This window comes from Elgaria multicarinata, chromosome 1, assembly GCF_023053635.1.
Source record: "Elgaria multicarinata webbii isolate HBS135686 ecotype San Diego chromosome 1, rElgMul1.1.pri, whole genome shotgun sequence".
In the NCBI taxonomy this organism is placed as follows: domain Eukaryota; kingdom Metazoa; phylum Chordata; class Lepidosauria; order Squamata; family Anguidae; genus Elgaria; species Elgaria multicarinata.
In genome coordinates, this window is record NC_086171.1 from 66,133,369 (window position 1) to 66,146,645 (window position 13,277).

At 41.1% G+C, this 13,277-nt stretch overlaps 1 protein-coding gene across 2 annotated transcripts in view; it reads right to left on the bottom strand.

The window, feature by feature from the left end:
• The window catches only part of POU6F2 (POU class 6 homeobox 2), a 362,238-nt gene continuing 348,961 nt past the window's right edge, over positions 1–13,277 (bottom strand). Inside the window, exons 8-10 of one of the 2 annotated variants that reach the window (XM_063129575.1) lie at positions 10,686–10,854; positions 5,541–5,709; positions 1–505 (exon numbers count right to left, since the gene is read on the bottom strand). In XM_063129575.1, the coding sequence (XP_062985645.1) occupies positions 1–505; positions 5,541–5,709; positions 10,686–10,854 (843 nt within the window). The remainder of the gene's footprint in view (positions 506–5,540; positions 5,710–10,685; positions 10,855–13,277) is intronic. The other variant, XM_063129585.1, reaches the window with a different exon arrangement.

Consider the following 13,277-nt stretch of genomic DNA (forward strand, 5'->3'; position numbering starts at 1 on the left):
TTAAGAGTTTTCTTCCAGAGAGTCTGTTAAGGGCTCCATTGGGACTGCCGTCGCAGGCTCATGCTGTTTTAGGCGTTTAATCGTGTTCTTCAGTGCTTGCCTCTTATTGCAGAACCAGACTCTAACTACTTCCCGGTCATAGTTCAGCTTCTCTGCAATTTCTGTCATTTCCTGCCCAGAGGGATGTGTGTTCTTCTCAAAATGGGCATTCAAGATCTCAAGAGCCTGTGGTGTGAAGGAGGTGCGCCTCTTGCGCTTTTTGGATGGTTCGCTCCCAATAAATTCAGTCAGGTTCTGCATACCTGCTCGATGGCGGGCCTCAGCCTCAGCCATCCACCGTTCAAGCACCGGCTTGATCTTCTGGGCACTTTTAGGGGTGATGTCCAGCTTTTCAAACCTGGCAGGATACAAAAGGCCAGGGTTCAGTTTGGCTGTCAGACTGCTAGCTATAGTGTTCTCTTGGGCTTCCTGTGGTAGGAAAAAGTGGCTTCTCAGGATGGTGTGTCTGAGGGGAAAATTGAGAAAGAAGAGTCTTATACTGATGCTCTGCCAGGGTGGGACTTCCTGCCTGCCTGACTAATGGACTGGCAGAGGTTATGAAAACTGTCAGGTCTACAGATACAGATATATAGATATATATTTAAACAAACAAACAAACACAATCACAGTGACAACGTAATGTCGGAATGCTATTCAATATACAACTGATCACTCCAATCCAGAGATCCCTGTGCATTCAGAGGCTCACATGGACCTTTGGTTCACATGGGCCTCCCAAGTCATTTCAGTGGAGGGGATTGATCACACACCATAATAAACATGTACACAGATTGGCTTGCTTCACTGAAATGGGCGAAGCTCCAGTCAGGACAGCTCTGTGTCTAGACCGGAGCTCTCATTCCTGGAAGAGATTGCCGTTAAAGATACCCATTTCAGAATTAAGTTTCCAGTTTCCTTTTCAAATGGCTATATACAATGATTATGCTTACATGCTAAAAACAGGATATGACATCAATGCCCTTTTTGTTTTGCTTTTGTTTTTTCTTTCACAGGAATCTTGTTCCCTTTCCATAGCATATTGCCCAAATGCTGCTGTTTTAATTTCACAAAGTGGCTGTTAGCCTCTGAATTTCAGGTTTCGTTTTCCTTTTCATTTTTAAGCAATTTTCACTGTATGCAAGTTAACACCATGTCCCTTCTCTGGGTAGGAAAAAAATTTCCCAAGCTGTTGCAGTCTTCAGTTCAAACAGCTGGACGCATTGTAATTACCTCGAATACCTCCACAAGTAGTTGTGCTAAGAGAAACTCATGCCTTCCAGATGAAACCCAGCATAATAGTGCACTAATATACTGTGGCATCAAGCTGGGTTTATTGTGGGATGTCTGCACACTGTGCTGAATGATATCATTTCCTGTAAATGAAGTCCTCTATGTATCATTTTGCCATCAAAAGTCCGTTGCTAGACCAGATTTTACAAATCTTGTGCAATGTCTGGGAGAAAAAAACCCTACACGGAGGACTTTATTCTCTGCAAAACCAAGCCCATTTCAAATCTTGCTTTACCCACTGACTTAACAAATTGCTCCTTTTGTAGCTTCATGTACTACATTTTTTCATCCAGTCTTGTAAAATGTCCAAATTACATTCCTGATATTGAGTTTTCTCCAATGTTGGTCTGACAAGTCCTCTTCTTTCTATGGGTCTACTCTAAATAGGGCTAACATTTTATATAGTCCATTATTTTGCAAAATGTAATGCTATTAAAAAGCATGGATAGTCTTTTGGGATCTTCTGGTCAATTCATGCTGAAGTCCCATTGCTCTTGGTAGAGTGTGTTCCACTTTTAATTGACATGGGCAAATGTTCATGTTAGACCGGAACTGGAAACCATTTCCCATAAATAGCAATTGCTGGAGCTGGGCAGGATCTACACTACTGCTTTAAAATAGTTTATAACAGTTGTGACAACTGTTGGGGCCCAGGACACACTCCAGATACAGTTTTCAAACCATTTTCAAAGTGTCATGTTCTGCTTGGTATAGATCTGGGCCTTGGTGCATGAACCATTTATTGAAGTTCCATTGAAATCCAAGGAACCATAGCAGAATTTTTCAAAATTAAGTGATCTCCAAATTGGCTAGCACGTTTAGTTTGATTGTAAAAGGCCAGGATTCATATCTCAGGGTGGCCATAACATTCACTGAGTGGCTTTGGGCAAGTCTCTATCTCTCAATCTAACTTAACTCAGAAGGTCGTTGTGATGATTTCATATGTACCACCCTGATCAACAATGGGATACAAGTGTGTCAAGTCAATTGTGGATTGCAGTATAAGATTTAAGGAGCTCTGTAGGCATGTGGCAGACTAATTCCCCTCCTGTAGCAGTAACTTCAATATTCAGTGAAGTACACCTATATTCAATTTGAAAAGTGGTTGGTCTTCAGCTATTCACCACTGTCATGAGTATCTCAGAGAAAATTCCAATTGCTCACACAATTCCCACACATATACGTACACAGAAAGCTTAAATCTTAGCCAAAGTTTACCACCAGCCACCATTCCTGGGGGTGGATCCAGATTTATGCTGGTGGAAAGGGATTTCCCTGCTCTCTCCTCTCCATGGCACTCCCTCCAGCCCCATGAAAATCCTACACAGTGAGCCAAGAGAGCCTGATGAATGGGGAGAGCTGTGGTGTGGGGAAAAGGGGGGGAATTCCCCAAAATCAGGCAAAGCGCCCTTCATTGAGTACAGCACTTCCTGTCGTGGAAGGCAAATCCTGGGTCCAACCTCTTAAAAAATAATTTGTTTATAACAGTGTGTCCATGAAAGGAGTGCACTATATGTTGAATATATAAAACAGCTAGTTGCTTTGAAAAAACAAACAAACAGATTCCTTGTTGTGATAAGAGACTCTGGATCACAAAGCCAGTGCTGGCCTGAGAAATTTTGGCCCCAGGCAATACTGGAATGCCATTCCCATTTCCCGCATTGGAATATGATGCTCCTGGATCTGAGAACCCCATTATCATCCATCTTACATAGGCTGTGGATTGATGATCCTCTGCCTCCATGGGCAGAATCCAATGGGGTGCTTACGCCAATTCTCTTGCGCCTCTCTGATTTTGTTGCGCAAGTGGTGGGTCCTGCCGATTCCACCACTTGCACAACAGCGATTTCACAATACCCAGAGGAAGCCCTGAAATGAGCAAAAACACTTGTTTCTCAATGCAAGCTCCGCTGGCCTGCCCTGTTATAGAAATGCGCATTTTTGCTTGTTTCTGATTGCCAGGGAAGTGCTAAATTTTCCTTCTGCAAGTGGTGGGTGCCTTTTGCAAACAGGAATTGTTGGGGCATAAGGAATCGACGGAGCTGTTATAAGATTCTGTCCCACATTCCCCCAAACTCTCAAACAATTGCTCTTTGCCATGCTCCTAATATCTATCCATGCCTTACCCTTGACCCCAAGCCTACTGGACTCTTCTGTACACAATACATCATAATGCCGTCCTTCGCTTGATATTTCTTCCATTGGGCCTGTCAACTTTCCACCCACTTTCTAAGTGGCAGTTTCTTGTATTGTAAGCTGGCAGTCAGGCAAGGGCAATCCTTTCTATCTGATCTTGCTGCAAAATTGCTGACCCCTATGAAGGGCCTCCCTATGCAACTGCCCATGGTTGCTTAGTGGTAAGGTAGATCCTGCCCGGATTTTGCTCCATGTTTTCCTTGATACAAAAATGCATAATTCCCCCCCACCCACCATGTTACAAAGCTGATGTCAATTTTGTGGCATTGTAGTGCTTGATTTATTTATGTAGCTATCCAACTACTTTTTAGCCTAGCTAAAAAAAAATCTACACTTCTGCAATGACATGCGGGTGGCTGCAGCTCTCTTCAATGGGGAATTGGATTCAGTATTGTTGTTTTTTGTTCAAGGAATTACATAGTTTATGTATAATTTTAAGCATCACAATTACTGACAAAATCCAGCATCATTGAAATCTTCAAGGCTTTTGCCATGGACCTCAAAGGGATACCGGGTAGCAACCCCATGTCACTAGCATCTGTGCATTAGCTGAAACAAAATCCCATGAGAAGATTAAACCAAGCTCATGCAAATCCAGCTGTATTGAGGTATAGCACTAAATAACAACGCAATGCAAAAATAAATACCACACACTAACAGTTGCTTTTTTAAAACAACAACAACAACAACCTTCGTTTTTATATTCCTTTTACCAATTCACCATTGAGATGAAATAAAATTAAAGTTAAACAATGGGATGGGCAAACCATTTTCATATCGTTTGTGCCGCTTGTTGGTGTTTGTCTTTCAGTATGTGATGTTCGGTATAACGACATACAAGTCTTGAAACAAATTTCCCAGCAGTGGCATCCTTGTATAGACTGAATAAAGGTTATTTTCTACAGGGAGGTATCTTATAAGAAAAAACAGTAGGGGAGGCCATAGAAGTGAGAGGATCCTATGGAGCTTTTTGTATTTAACAACAATCAATGGGTTTTATGGAAAATCATTGAGCAAAATGTGAGCTGCAAGCTCACTACCCCATACTGATGTTATTTATAACCTTAGTCTTAAACTGCAGGAAAAGTACACTTCCGTTCTATGGGGAATACATTAAAAGTATAAAGAGCAGATAAAAAGACAGAGCATTTCATGGATCACCAAGAACAAAATCCACTTAAATGAGCTTAGAGTTGGTTTCTTGGCTTTCACTGATGGAGCAGGACTACGAGGCATTGCCCAAGAGGAAAAAGCTGTTACCTAAGTGCGTTTGTTACCTCATGCATAAACATGGGATTAGTGTAACACACATACATGAAGACATAGGGGCTTTGCTCTCAAGACCTTTAACTCTATCAAGGCTGCTTTGTTTTCATCATTTTGGCATACTCGCAGCGTTCGTCTTCTTTTCTTGGAATACATGCTTTTTGTTGTTGTTTTTAAACACTTGAGAGCGTGATACAATTAATCCCAGGAAGCCGGCAAATTATGTTTCTGCGACGACAAGAGACACGCACGCACACTTCACACACTCTCCTCAGCTTCAGCCAGGAAAATCATCATTAACATCTTAGATGTGAAGTGCGAGCTACGGTACTACAGGCTTAAACCTAGCGGGGAGGCATCCATGAAATATTTGTTCAGTAACCCCATCTGTAGAAAATGGCACAGTATGAAGAGGGTCAGCTGGTGCTTATGCAGCAGCAGCAGGGTCTCCAGCTCCACTACTGCATTAAGTCTCAAGGCCAAGAGCATATTTATTGCTTCCTACTTGTTACAAAAGGAAGTGGGGGGGGGAGCTGAAAGTTATTTTAAGGACGTGTGGCAAAACATATTTTATCTGCTTGATAACAACAGCATTCACTCATCCTATGGCTTCCGTACAAAGTAGCTCTTTTCTATGGACATATAATTAAAGTCATAAAGACAGCAAACAATAATAAACCCTAAGAGAACGGGGTGGAGGTGGTAGTGGTGGTGGTGAAGAAAGAAGCATTTACTATGTATCTTGTTACCTGCAGATGGCAGACTGGCTGTAGGCTGGACCTTCTGTGGCACTTAGAGCTTGACCAACTTGCGTCTGGGTGAGACCAAGGGACAGGCGTCGAATTTTAAAAGCTTTGGCAAATTCTCGGATTTCCTCAAGGTTCACCCCATCCACCTCACTGGAGGCTGTCTGGGGATCTGTTGAAATAATAGAAAATGATTCCGATTCTATATACCATGTACAATTGAATTAAGCTAATGATTTCACCCATGAAGTGCAGCATAACCTCCTTTATCCAGATGGCTTTGGGAACCAACCCAAATGTCTGAAAATGCTGAGGTTCCGATGAAGCAAATGTGGTGGCTGCCCCCTATCTGCCAACTCAGAATCGAAAGAGGGGCGCGGGAAGGAAGGAATAACAGCTTTTAGAATAAGGCTTGCTGACCAGATATTTGGTGGTGATGGTGGGTGGGTGGGGCCTTCGACCATCAGCTGTCACTTCCTTTCAAAGTGACCAGTCGGTAAGAATAGTTGGTGATCAGGCTGTAAACTCTATCCTTAAGAGGTTTGGGGCACAGCTAAATAGATGTCCAACTTTGGGAAATGTATTCTGTTCTTAAATTTGCAATTGCCATTCTTTGTTTAAAGCAATTGCATTAAAAAAATACCTCCAAGACATTTCTGTCATGCTCTTTTAACCCGATTTCAGATTGTAGATTGGAATCCTTTCAAGATTTTTACTCTGCATCATGCCAAACAGTTGCCGGCTAGGTGCTGACCATCTGCAAGTCCAACTTCAAATGGTAAGGCTGACACCTGTTTATTTTATTTTATTCCGTTGGGCCCTCAGAAGATAATGCTCATGATGCTGCGACAATAAATTGGTCTTCTTCTTCTGTCACAGTGCACCAGCACAGCTTTTGTCCTCGAAAGGGCACATAATAAAAGCTATCTACCAGAGGAAGGCTCCTTTGGTGCTGGAAATGCGGTCAATTTAGGACTTATCAAGGGAAATGACACAACAGCTGGAGAATGGTATCCCCTCCCCCTCTTCGCCAACAACTGATCCCTTCCTACATGAAAGCATTCTCCAAGCTAGTGGAGACAGCATGGGACTGGGACGGTGGAAGATTTCAAAGTGCTGTTCAATCCTGCGTGCAGTGAAGCTATTCCCTCAGCACGATGGCTCTATTGTTTTTCACCTCATTCCTAAGCCTTTCTGATGTGAAACGTTTTCACCACGATAATCAATCCATTTCTCTAAATGCAAGTTGTCAGAGGTCCACACTTGACTACATTTTTAATGTGCAGGACACTATTTTCTTGTAGCTTATGCCTATCAGTATTGAGCTCAATCTTACTGTAGAGCTACTGCAGAACATCCATATTTAGCAGTGTGGTGTTCAAAATTCCAGCTAGAGTCAAACTTCCGATAAATCCTCCTAGCCCAACATCAGAGGGAGACAGACTTGTCATATCTCATTTTTAGTCTAGATTCACTAGGATGGAGTTAACTTTCTAACAATTCAGGAATCCCCTTTATTTATATGAACCTGCTCCTCTGTTACAGCATCTGAGGAGGCTTTACTTCAAGTATCATCTATTTGTATTGTATACTATACAGAACTCAGAACAGGGCTTTTCCCACAATGGCCCTGGAGTGACGGAATCCCCTCTGCATGGAAGGGAAACAGGGAGAGTTCCCCGCTTACTGGAGAGCCATAATTGGGGGTGGAGGGCACAAGTCCAGCAGTAGAAGAGAAAGGGGGCAGGTCAGGGTAAAGAGGCCTGCTGAGCCAATTGGTGTCATAGGGAGAAGGGCCAAAAGGTGGAACAGACTGAAAACTTTCTCCATCGTTATCATTCTGGTCCGCCGAAGGCCTATATAAGCAGGCCTCTGCCATGGCTTCAGCATTCTTCCAAGCGGCTCTGAGAAGATGACATATGTTTTCTGAGGTGTCTCCTTCCCAGGCATCTTATGGGGCCAGATCTGCCTTGCAGTAGAACAATATTTCCCCCTCCCCCACCAAATGGTCTTCGGATTGAAACATGGCTGGCTGCTCAAGCAATAGTAACAATAATAACAATAGGCATTTATTGACTTGAAATATATGCTGATACTGATTATATGGAGATATCTCAATGATCTTATTACATTTTGGACTATATTATTAGCTACCTTGGCAGCATTTTGGAAAAGGCAGTAAACAAATGTTTAAGTAAATAGAACAATAATAATTCTTTTGGATGGGATGGAACACATATTACAATTACAGAAAATGGTCTCATTGTGCATCTGTTCCCCATCCTGGCTGCCATGTTGTGTGTTTCCGTGCCTTTCCCATTCACCATCAGCCACTAGGAATATAGAGCAAGAGCTCTCCTTTAGCATTTTTGCTAATTGCTTTTGAACATAAGGAACAGTGTGCTCGGGCTTTTAGTTTTAAATAATCATGTTGATATTGTTGCATTAAACTTGCATTTATTTCATTGTTTGAACTGATGTACATAAATAATTTTGTCAACCACTTTGGGTTTGTTGTTTTTTGGCTGAAATGCAACATAGAAATAAATTGTAACATAACATAACAAAAGCAACGAAGTTCACAATGTGATGTCCAAGCTCCGCATGGGAAGCGCTTCTAAATTCTACAGGAAGGGTACCAGTCTTTGGCCAGATCTGCACCAAGCAGGATACATCACTTTGAAAACAGTTTGGAAATGGTACATGTAATGTGTCCTTAGCCTGAACAGTTGTCAAAACCGTTATAAAGCGGTAGTGTAGATCCTGCCACTATTGCAGCTCGTGCAAAATGCAGTGGCCAGATTGATTTCGGGAACCAGAAGGTTCGATCATATAACACCTGCTCTGGTCCGCTTGCACTGGCTGCCTGTATGTTTCCGAGCCCAATTCAAGGTGCTGTTTTTGACCTATAAAGCCTTACATGGCTTGGGACCACAATACCTGACGGAACGCCTCTCCCAATGTGAATATACCCGGTCACTATGTTCAACATCTAAAGTCCTCCTCCGGGTGCCTACTCTGAGAGAGGCTCGGAGTGTGGCAACAAGGGACAGGGCCTTTTCGGTGGTGGCCCCCAGACTATGGAATGATCTCCCTGACGAGGCTCGCCTGGCACCAACACTGCTATCTTTCTGGCACCAGGTTAAGACTTTCCTCTTTGCCCAGGCATATGGCAGCACATCTTAATAACCCACATGTTGAGTTTTTAAACAGTTTTTAATGCTTTATGTGTATATGTTCTGTGTTTTAGAATTTTAAATTTTGTATACTTGTTTTTACCTCAATTTTAGAATTTCTGTAAACCACCCAGACAGCCCTGGCTATGGGGGCAGTATATAAGTGAAATAAATAAATAAATAAATAATTTTTGCCAGCCTCCTTCTGGAAACTGAAACATGAGCTCTCTGTTTCACACAAATATGTCAGCCATTGCTTTTGTCCCTTTCCCCATGTTCTGTGGTGCTATTTCTTATGCCAAGAACACACTTCCCTTATCCAATTGTCTAGCTCAGTTCTGCACAAGTTGTGAACCACCGTGCTGAATGGAGCAACCAGCCATGTATCATGCTTGCCAGTTCCTTGATTTGTTTGCAAGCCCAGAGAGACAAGAAAAATGCAGAAGTTTTTATCAAGTCTCTGATGAGCCATGATCAGCAGTGTTTTGCTTGATGGGCCACCAGCTATGGCCTAGCCATGCCCCTCTTCTCCTTTAAGCCCCTCCTCGTCACTTCTTCAGCAAAGCAACAACAGGTGAGTTTTGGGGTCTGATTTCCACATATGAATATCATTTGATAACTCAATCGCAGTTGAGTAAAGTGAGCAAAAATCTACTGTGTCTTGAGGTGATATGAACACTCTGTCCGTGGTTGTTGTATTTGTGATGGCTACTTTATACACACAACTCCTGATTTGACGCAGACATCAAGTGATGAATATGCATGTATTAACTCATCCTGAGATGCACCACATCTTGAAGAGCCATCAGTTCTGCAAATGTCACCATATGGGGTAACAATCAGAAGTAATGTTCAATGTACAAAAATGTACTAACTTGAATTGGGCCTAAAAGGCTATTCTTGATGTTTGGCTGCAGCCCCATGCATTTGTACTATTTTATAGCTCTTTGTTTTTTCAAGTTAGAAGTATTTTTAAGTTCCTTATAAAAGCAAGGAAGAAAAATATGGAAACAAAGAGGTTCTCCAAATGACTGATTTATTGCACACTCATGATTGGCTACTCATGGAACTTTGTGGGTTCATTACATGTAATTGTCAACATCCAGGACGTCTCCCATGCTATTCCCAGGGAATCTCACTTTTTTTTTAAAAAATGTGGTATTATCTGGAATATCATGGGATCTCTCCGCCACTAGATGGTGTTGTCTCATTAAACAAAATGGAGCCTTTCTGAGAAAGGAAGTATTCAATTCACAATCACATGGTCATCTGTAAAGGTTGGTCACTGGCACACCTTGGGGTGACCATATCACATCAACTTTAAAATCACTCCACTGGCTGCCAATTAGTTTCCGAGCAAAGTAAAAAGTGTTGGTTATTACCTTCAAAGCCCTACACAATTTTGGTCATGGTTACCTGTGGGTTCACCTTCCCCCACACAATCCGCCCCACACACTCAGGTCCTCTGGGGAGAATTTACTCCAGGCAGCCAAAACTAGGCTGATAACTGTTACCCAGAGGACCTTCTCTTCTGCCGTTCCCAGACTGTGGAATGGCCTGCCGGGAGAGATTTGTCAACTTAATAGTCTTTCTGAGTTTAATAAAGCCATAAAGACTGAGCTCTTCCAACAGGCCTACACAGATGAATTTTAAGATGTCTGATTGTTATTTTAATATTGTAACAGTTTTATATGTTTTTAAATCAGTTTTATGCATTTTATGGTATTTTTGTATTTAATGTTGTTCCCCACCTCGATCCAGGGGGAGAGGCGGGTAAGAAATAAATTATTATTATTATTATTATTATTATTATTATTATTATTATTATTATTATTATTATTATTATTATTATTGGAGCACATTGTGATTGTGGGAAGACTGTGAGAACTAAAGGCTGTGGGATTTCCCTTGTGCGTGCAGAAGCTCAAAGATAGAGAAGGTGAAATAATGATAAAAAGAGGGCTCTACTTACTGCTGACTAACTGGCCAACACTCAAAGCTGAAGATGAGGAGGAGGTGGACGAAGAGGAGGAAGCCTGTCGCACCGGGCTTTGAGACATGGATGCTTGACTGTGTGCCAAATGGAGAAGATTGGACTGTGATGCTGCTTGTCCCACTTGTGACTGGGAGGGCTGATGGAGCTAAATGCAAAAACAAACCAACCAACCTTCAGCAAAGAGGCAAGTAATCATAAGACAACACCATTTTGCTACACACCACATTTGTTGGCGTTTGTAGGAAATGAGATGCTGGACTTTATCAATGTGTTTTTATTTATTTATTTATTTATTTACAATCCACCCCTTTGGCATTAAAAAAAAAAGCCTGTAGAGTGGATAGCAAAGCCAAACAAACAACTCCAAATCATATTACAAAAACAACTATCAACAATAACACAAAGAACTAATTCAGCAGCAGCATCCCAGATAGTGATTTGAAGCAGCACAATCCATCAAAAACAGAGTAAAGTGCACTTAAACAAGGTTGTTATGATTTGCCAGCTAAACACACACCATGAGGACTAGTATGTATGCCTCCACTGTGCATAAAAAACCACAAAAGTCCTTGGGCATACACCGGTCTGCCTGCGTGGGCCTGCAAATTTCCTACTTTTCTGAGACTGGAGTACGTGTTTATAGCTGAGAAGTATTTGCAAACATATTCATATGCAAATAGATATGTTTATTTGTCCTGGCTCACACAGAATGTCCAGGTGGGGGAAGCGGGGTTTCCTTAATGCTCCACCATGTCGGTTTGGTGTGACTTAGCCGTAAAGTATTTGTTGAATATGGATAGGTATAATGAATGTTCAGTGCCATACCATTGATTAGGTCTACAGTTCTATATGTTAACTTTGTTGAACACAAATGACTCCCAGTTTTAACCAATGGTGGATGTATCAGAACTGAATGATCTCACAGTTAGTTTTTTCTATTCAAAATGAAATTAAATAGAGCAGGGAAACCCAGTACCAAGTGCTCCTGAACACAATGGTTGTACCCATATAGGGTGTACATTTTTCAGCCTGGTTGCCATTATACGGGTAACCTCACCCATGGCATAGTCCATATCATGAGGGCTGATTTCACATACAACTAAACCCCATATTTATATTAGCCTCATCACTGCTGGAAATTATAAATGTCGACTTATGTTGGGGCCTGAATTTTAAGGATATTTATTGTCTTTGCTTTGAATGCAAAACTCCTATTAACTTTGAAATCCAAACCTAAACATAATGTTTTTGGATTTTCTCAGAATAATCTTATTAATCTCTCTCACACACATCATTCTAGAAAGTAAAGGATTGATGAGCCAGAGAGCTTTGGCTATGGGGCAGTATATAAATTTAATAATAAATAAACAAATAAATAAAATTAAGCACTTTCAGGTCCAGCTGGTTTCAATGGGAGAGTTAAGCATTGTGATTAAACATCTTATTGAATATCTTATATATTAAATATCTTATAACCACTTATTTAAAAGTGGTTTTTATCTGCATTGTACCCTACTTTTTTTAAAAAAATATTTGTACTGACCCTAAAATGTGGGAAAAGAAATTTGTGCAAAATGATGGCCTTATGACTTTCTTATATAAAAGGAACAAGAAATGAATTTAGGCATGGGCTTCCTTCTAGAATTATCCCTGCTCCCTGAAAATACAACTGCATTAGAAATAAAGGATGATGGATTGTAACCTGAGACAGAACATAAAATGCACGGACAATCTAATATATGTTTTATTAATTTAATATAATCCAAAGTGGCTAACTGGTTGCTGTTGAAAAAACATCAACTTTTAAATGTACTTTTGAGCTACTCCAATATGGACCGATTGAAGCACAGCAAATTAGATTACTTTGTGGGTGTTTTTAAATAATAAATGTAATTTGGCTGTGTAAATTAGTCTGCCAGCTTTTTACTAGGATGATGTCTTTGTGGGTCAGAAAACAAAATCCTGTGAGCATTTGGAGATTAATGTAACTGAGAGCTTCCCAAGTAATAGTTCTATTTGTTTCCACTGGATCTTTCATTGGATCCCAATGTATTGGATATAGGATTGTTATGCTGTGTAAATGGTGAAACCGGGGTGCTGTAATCTGTTAATCTCTGTGTATGTGTAGAGAAGTTGCATCTCTTACTGTCTATTACAATGTCTATTAAAATTCTTCACCATTCAGATCAAAGTATTGTGTCCTACTTGTGGGCTCCCTGCAGGCAGCTGGCTGGCCACTGTGTGAACAGAATGCCGGACTTCATGGACCCTTGGTCTGTTTCAGCATGAGTCTTCTTATGTTCTTAAGGTAGCTGCTTCATTATCTAGGATCCTCAGAAATGGAGAAACCGTCTTTCCAGTATGAGCAGCAATTTGACCATTTTCCACTATCCTGCTGATTTCAGGTTTGGAAATGATGGGGAAGCAGCCTATATCTCCACAGCAACTTTATGTTTTGGGGTCAATTCACACAAAGCTTTAAAAAAACGAATGAAATAAAATGCTAACGTATGGGTTGAGGGTCTTCCTCCTCCTCCTCTGTGCCCTACCCTATATACATTCATTTTT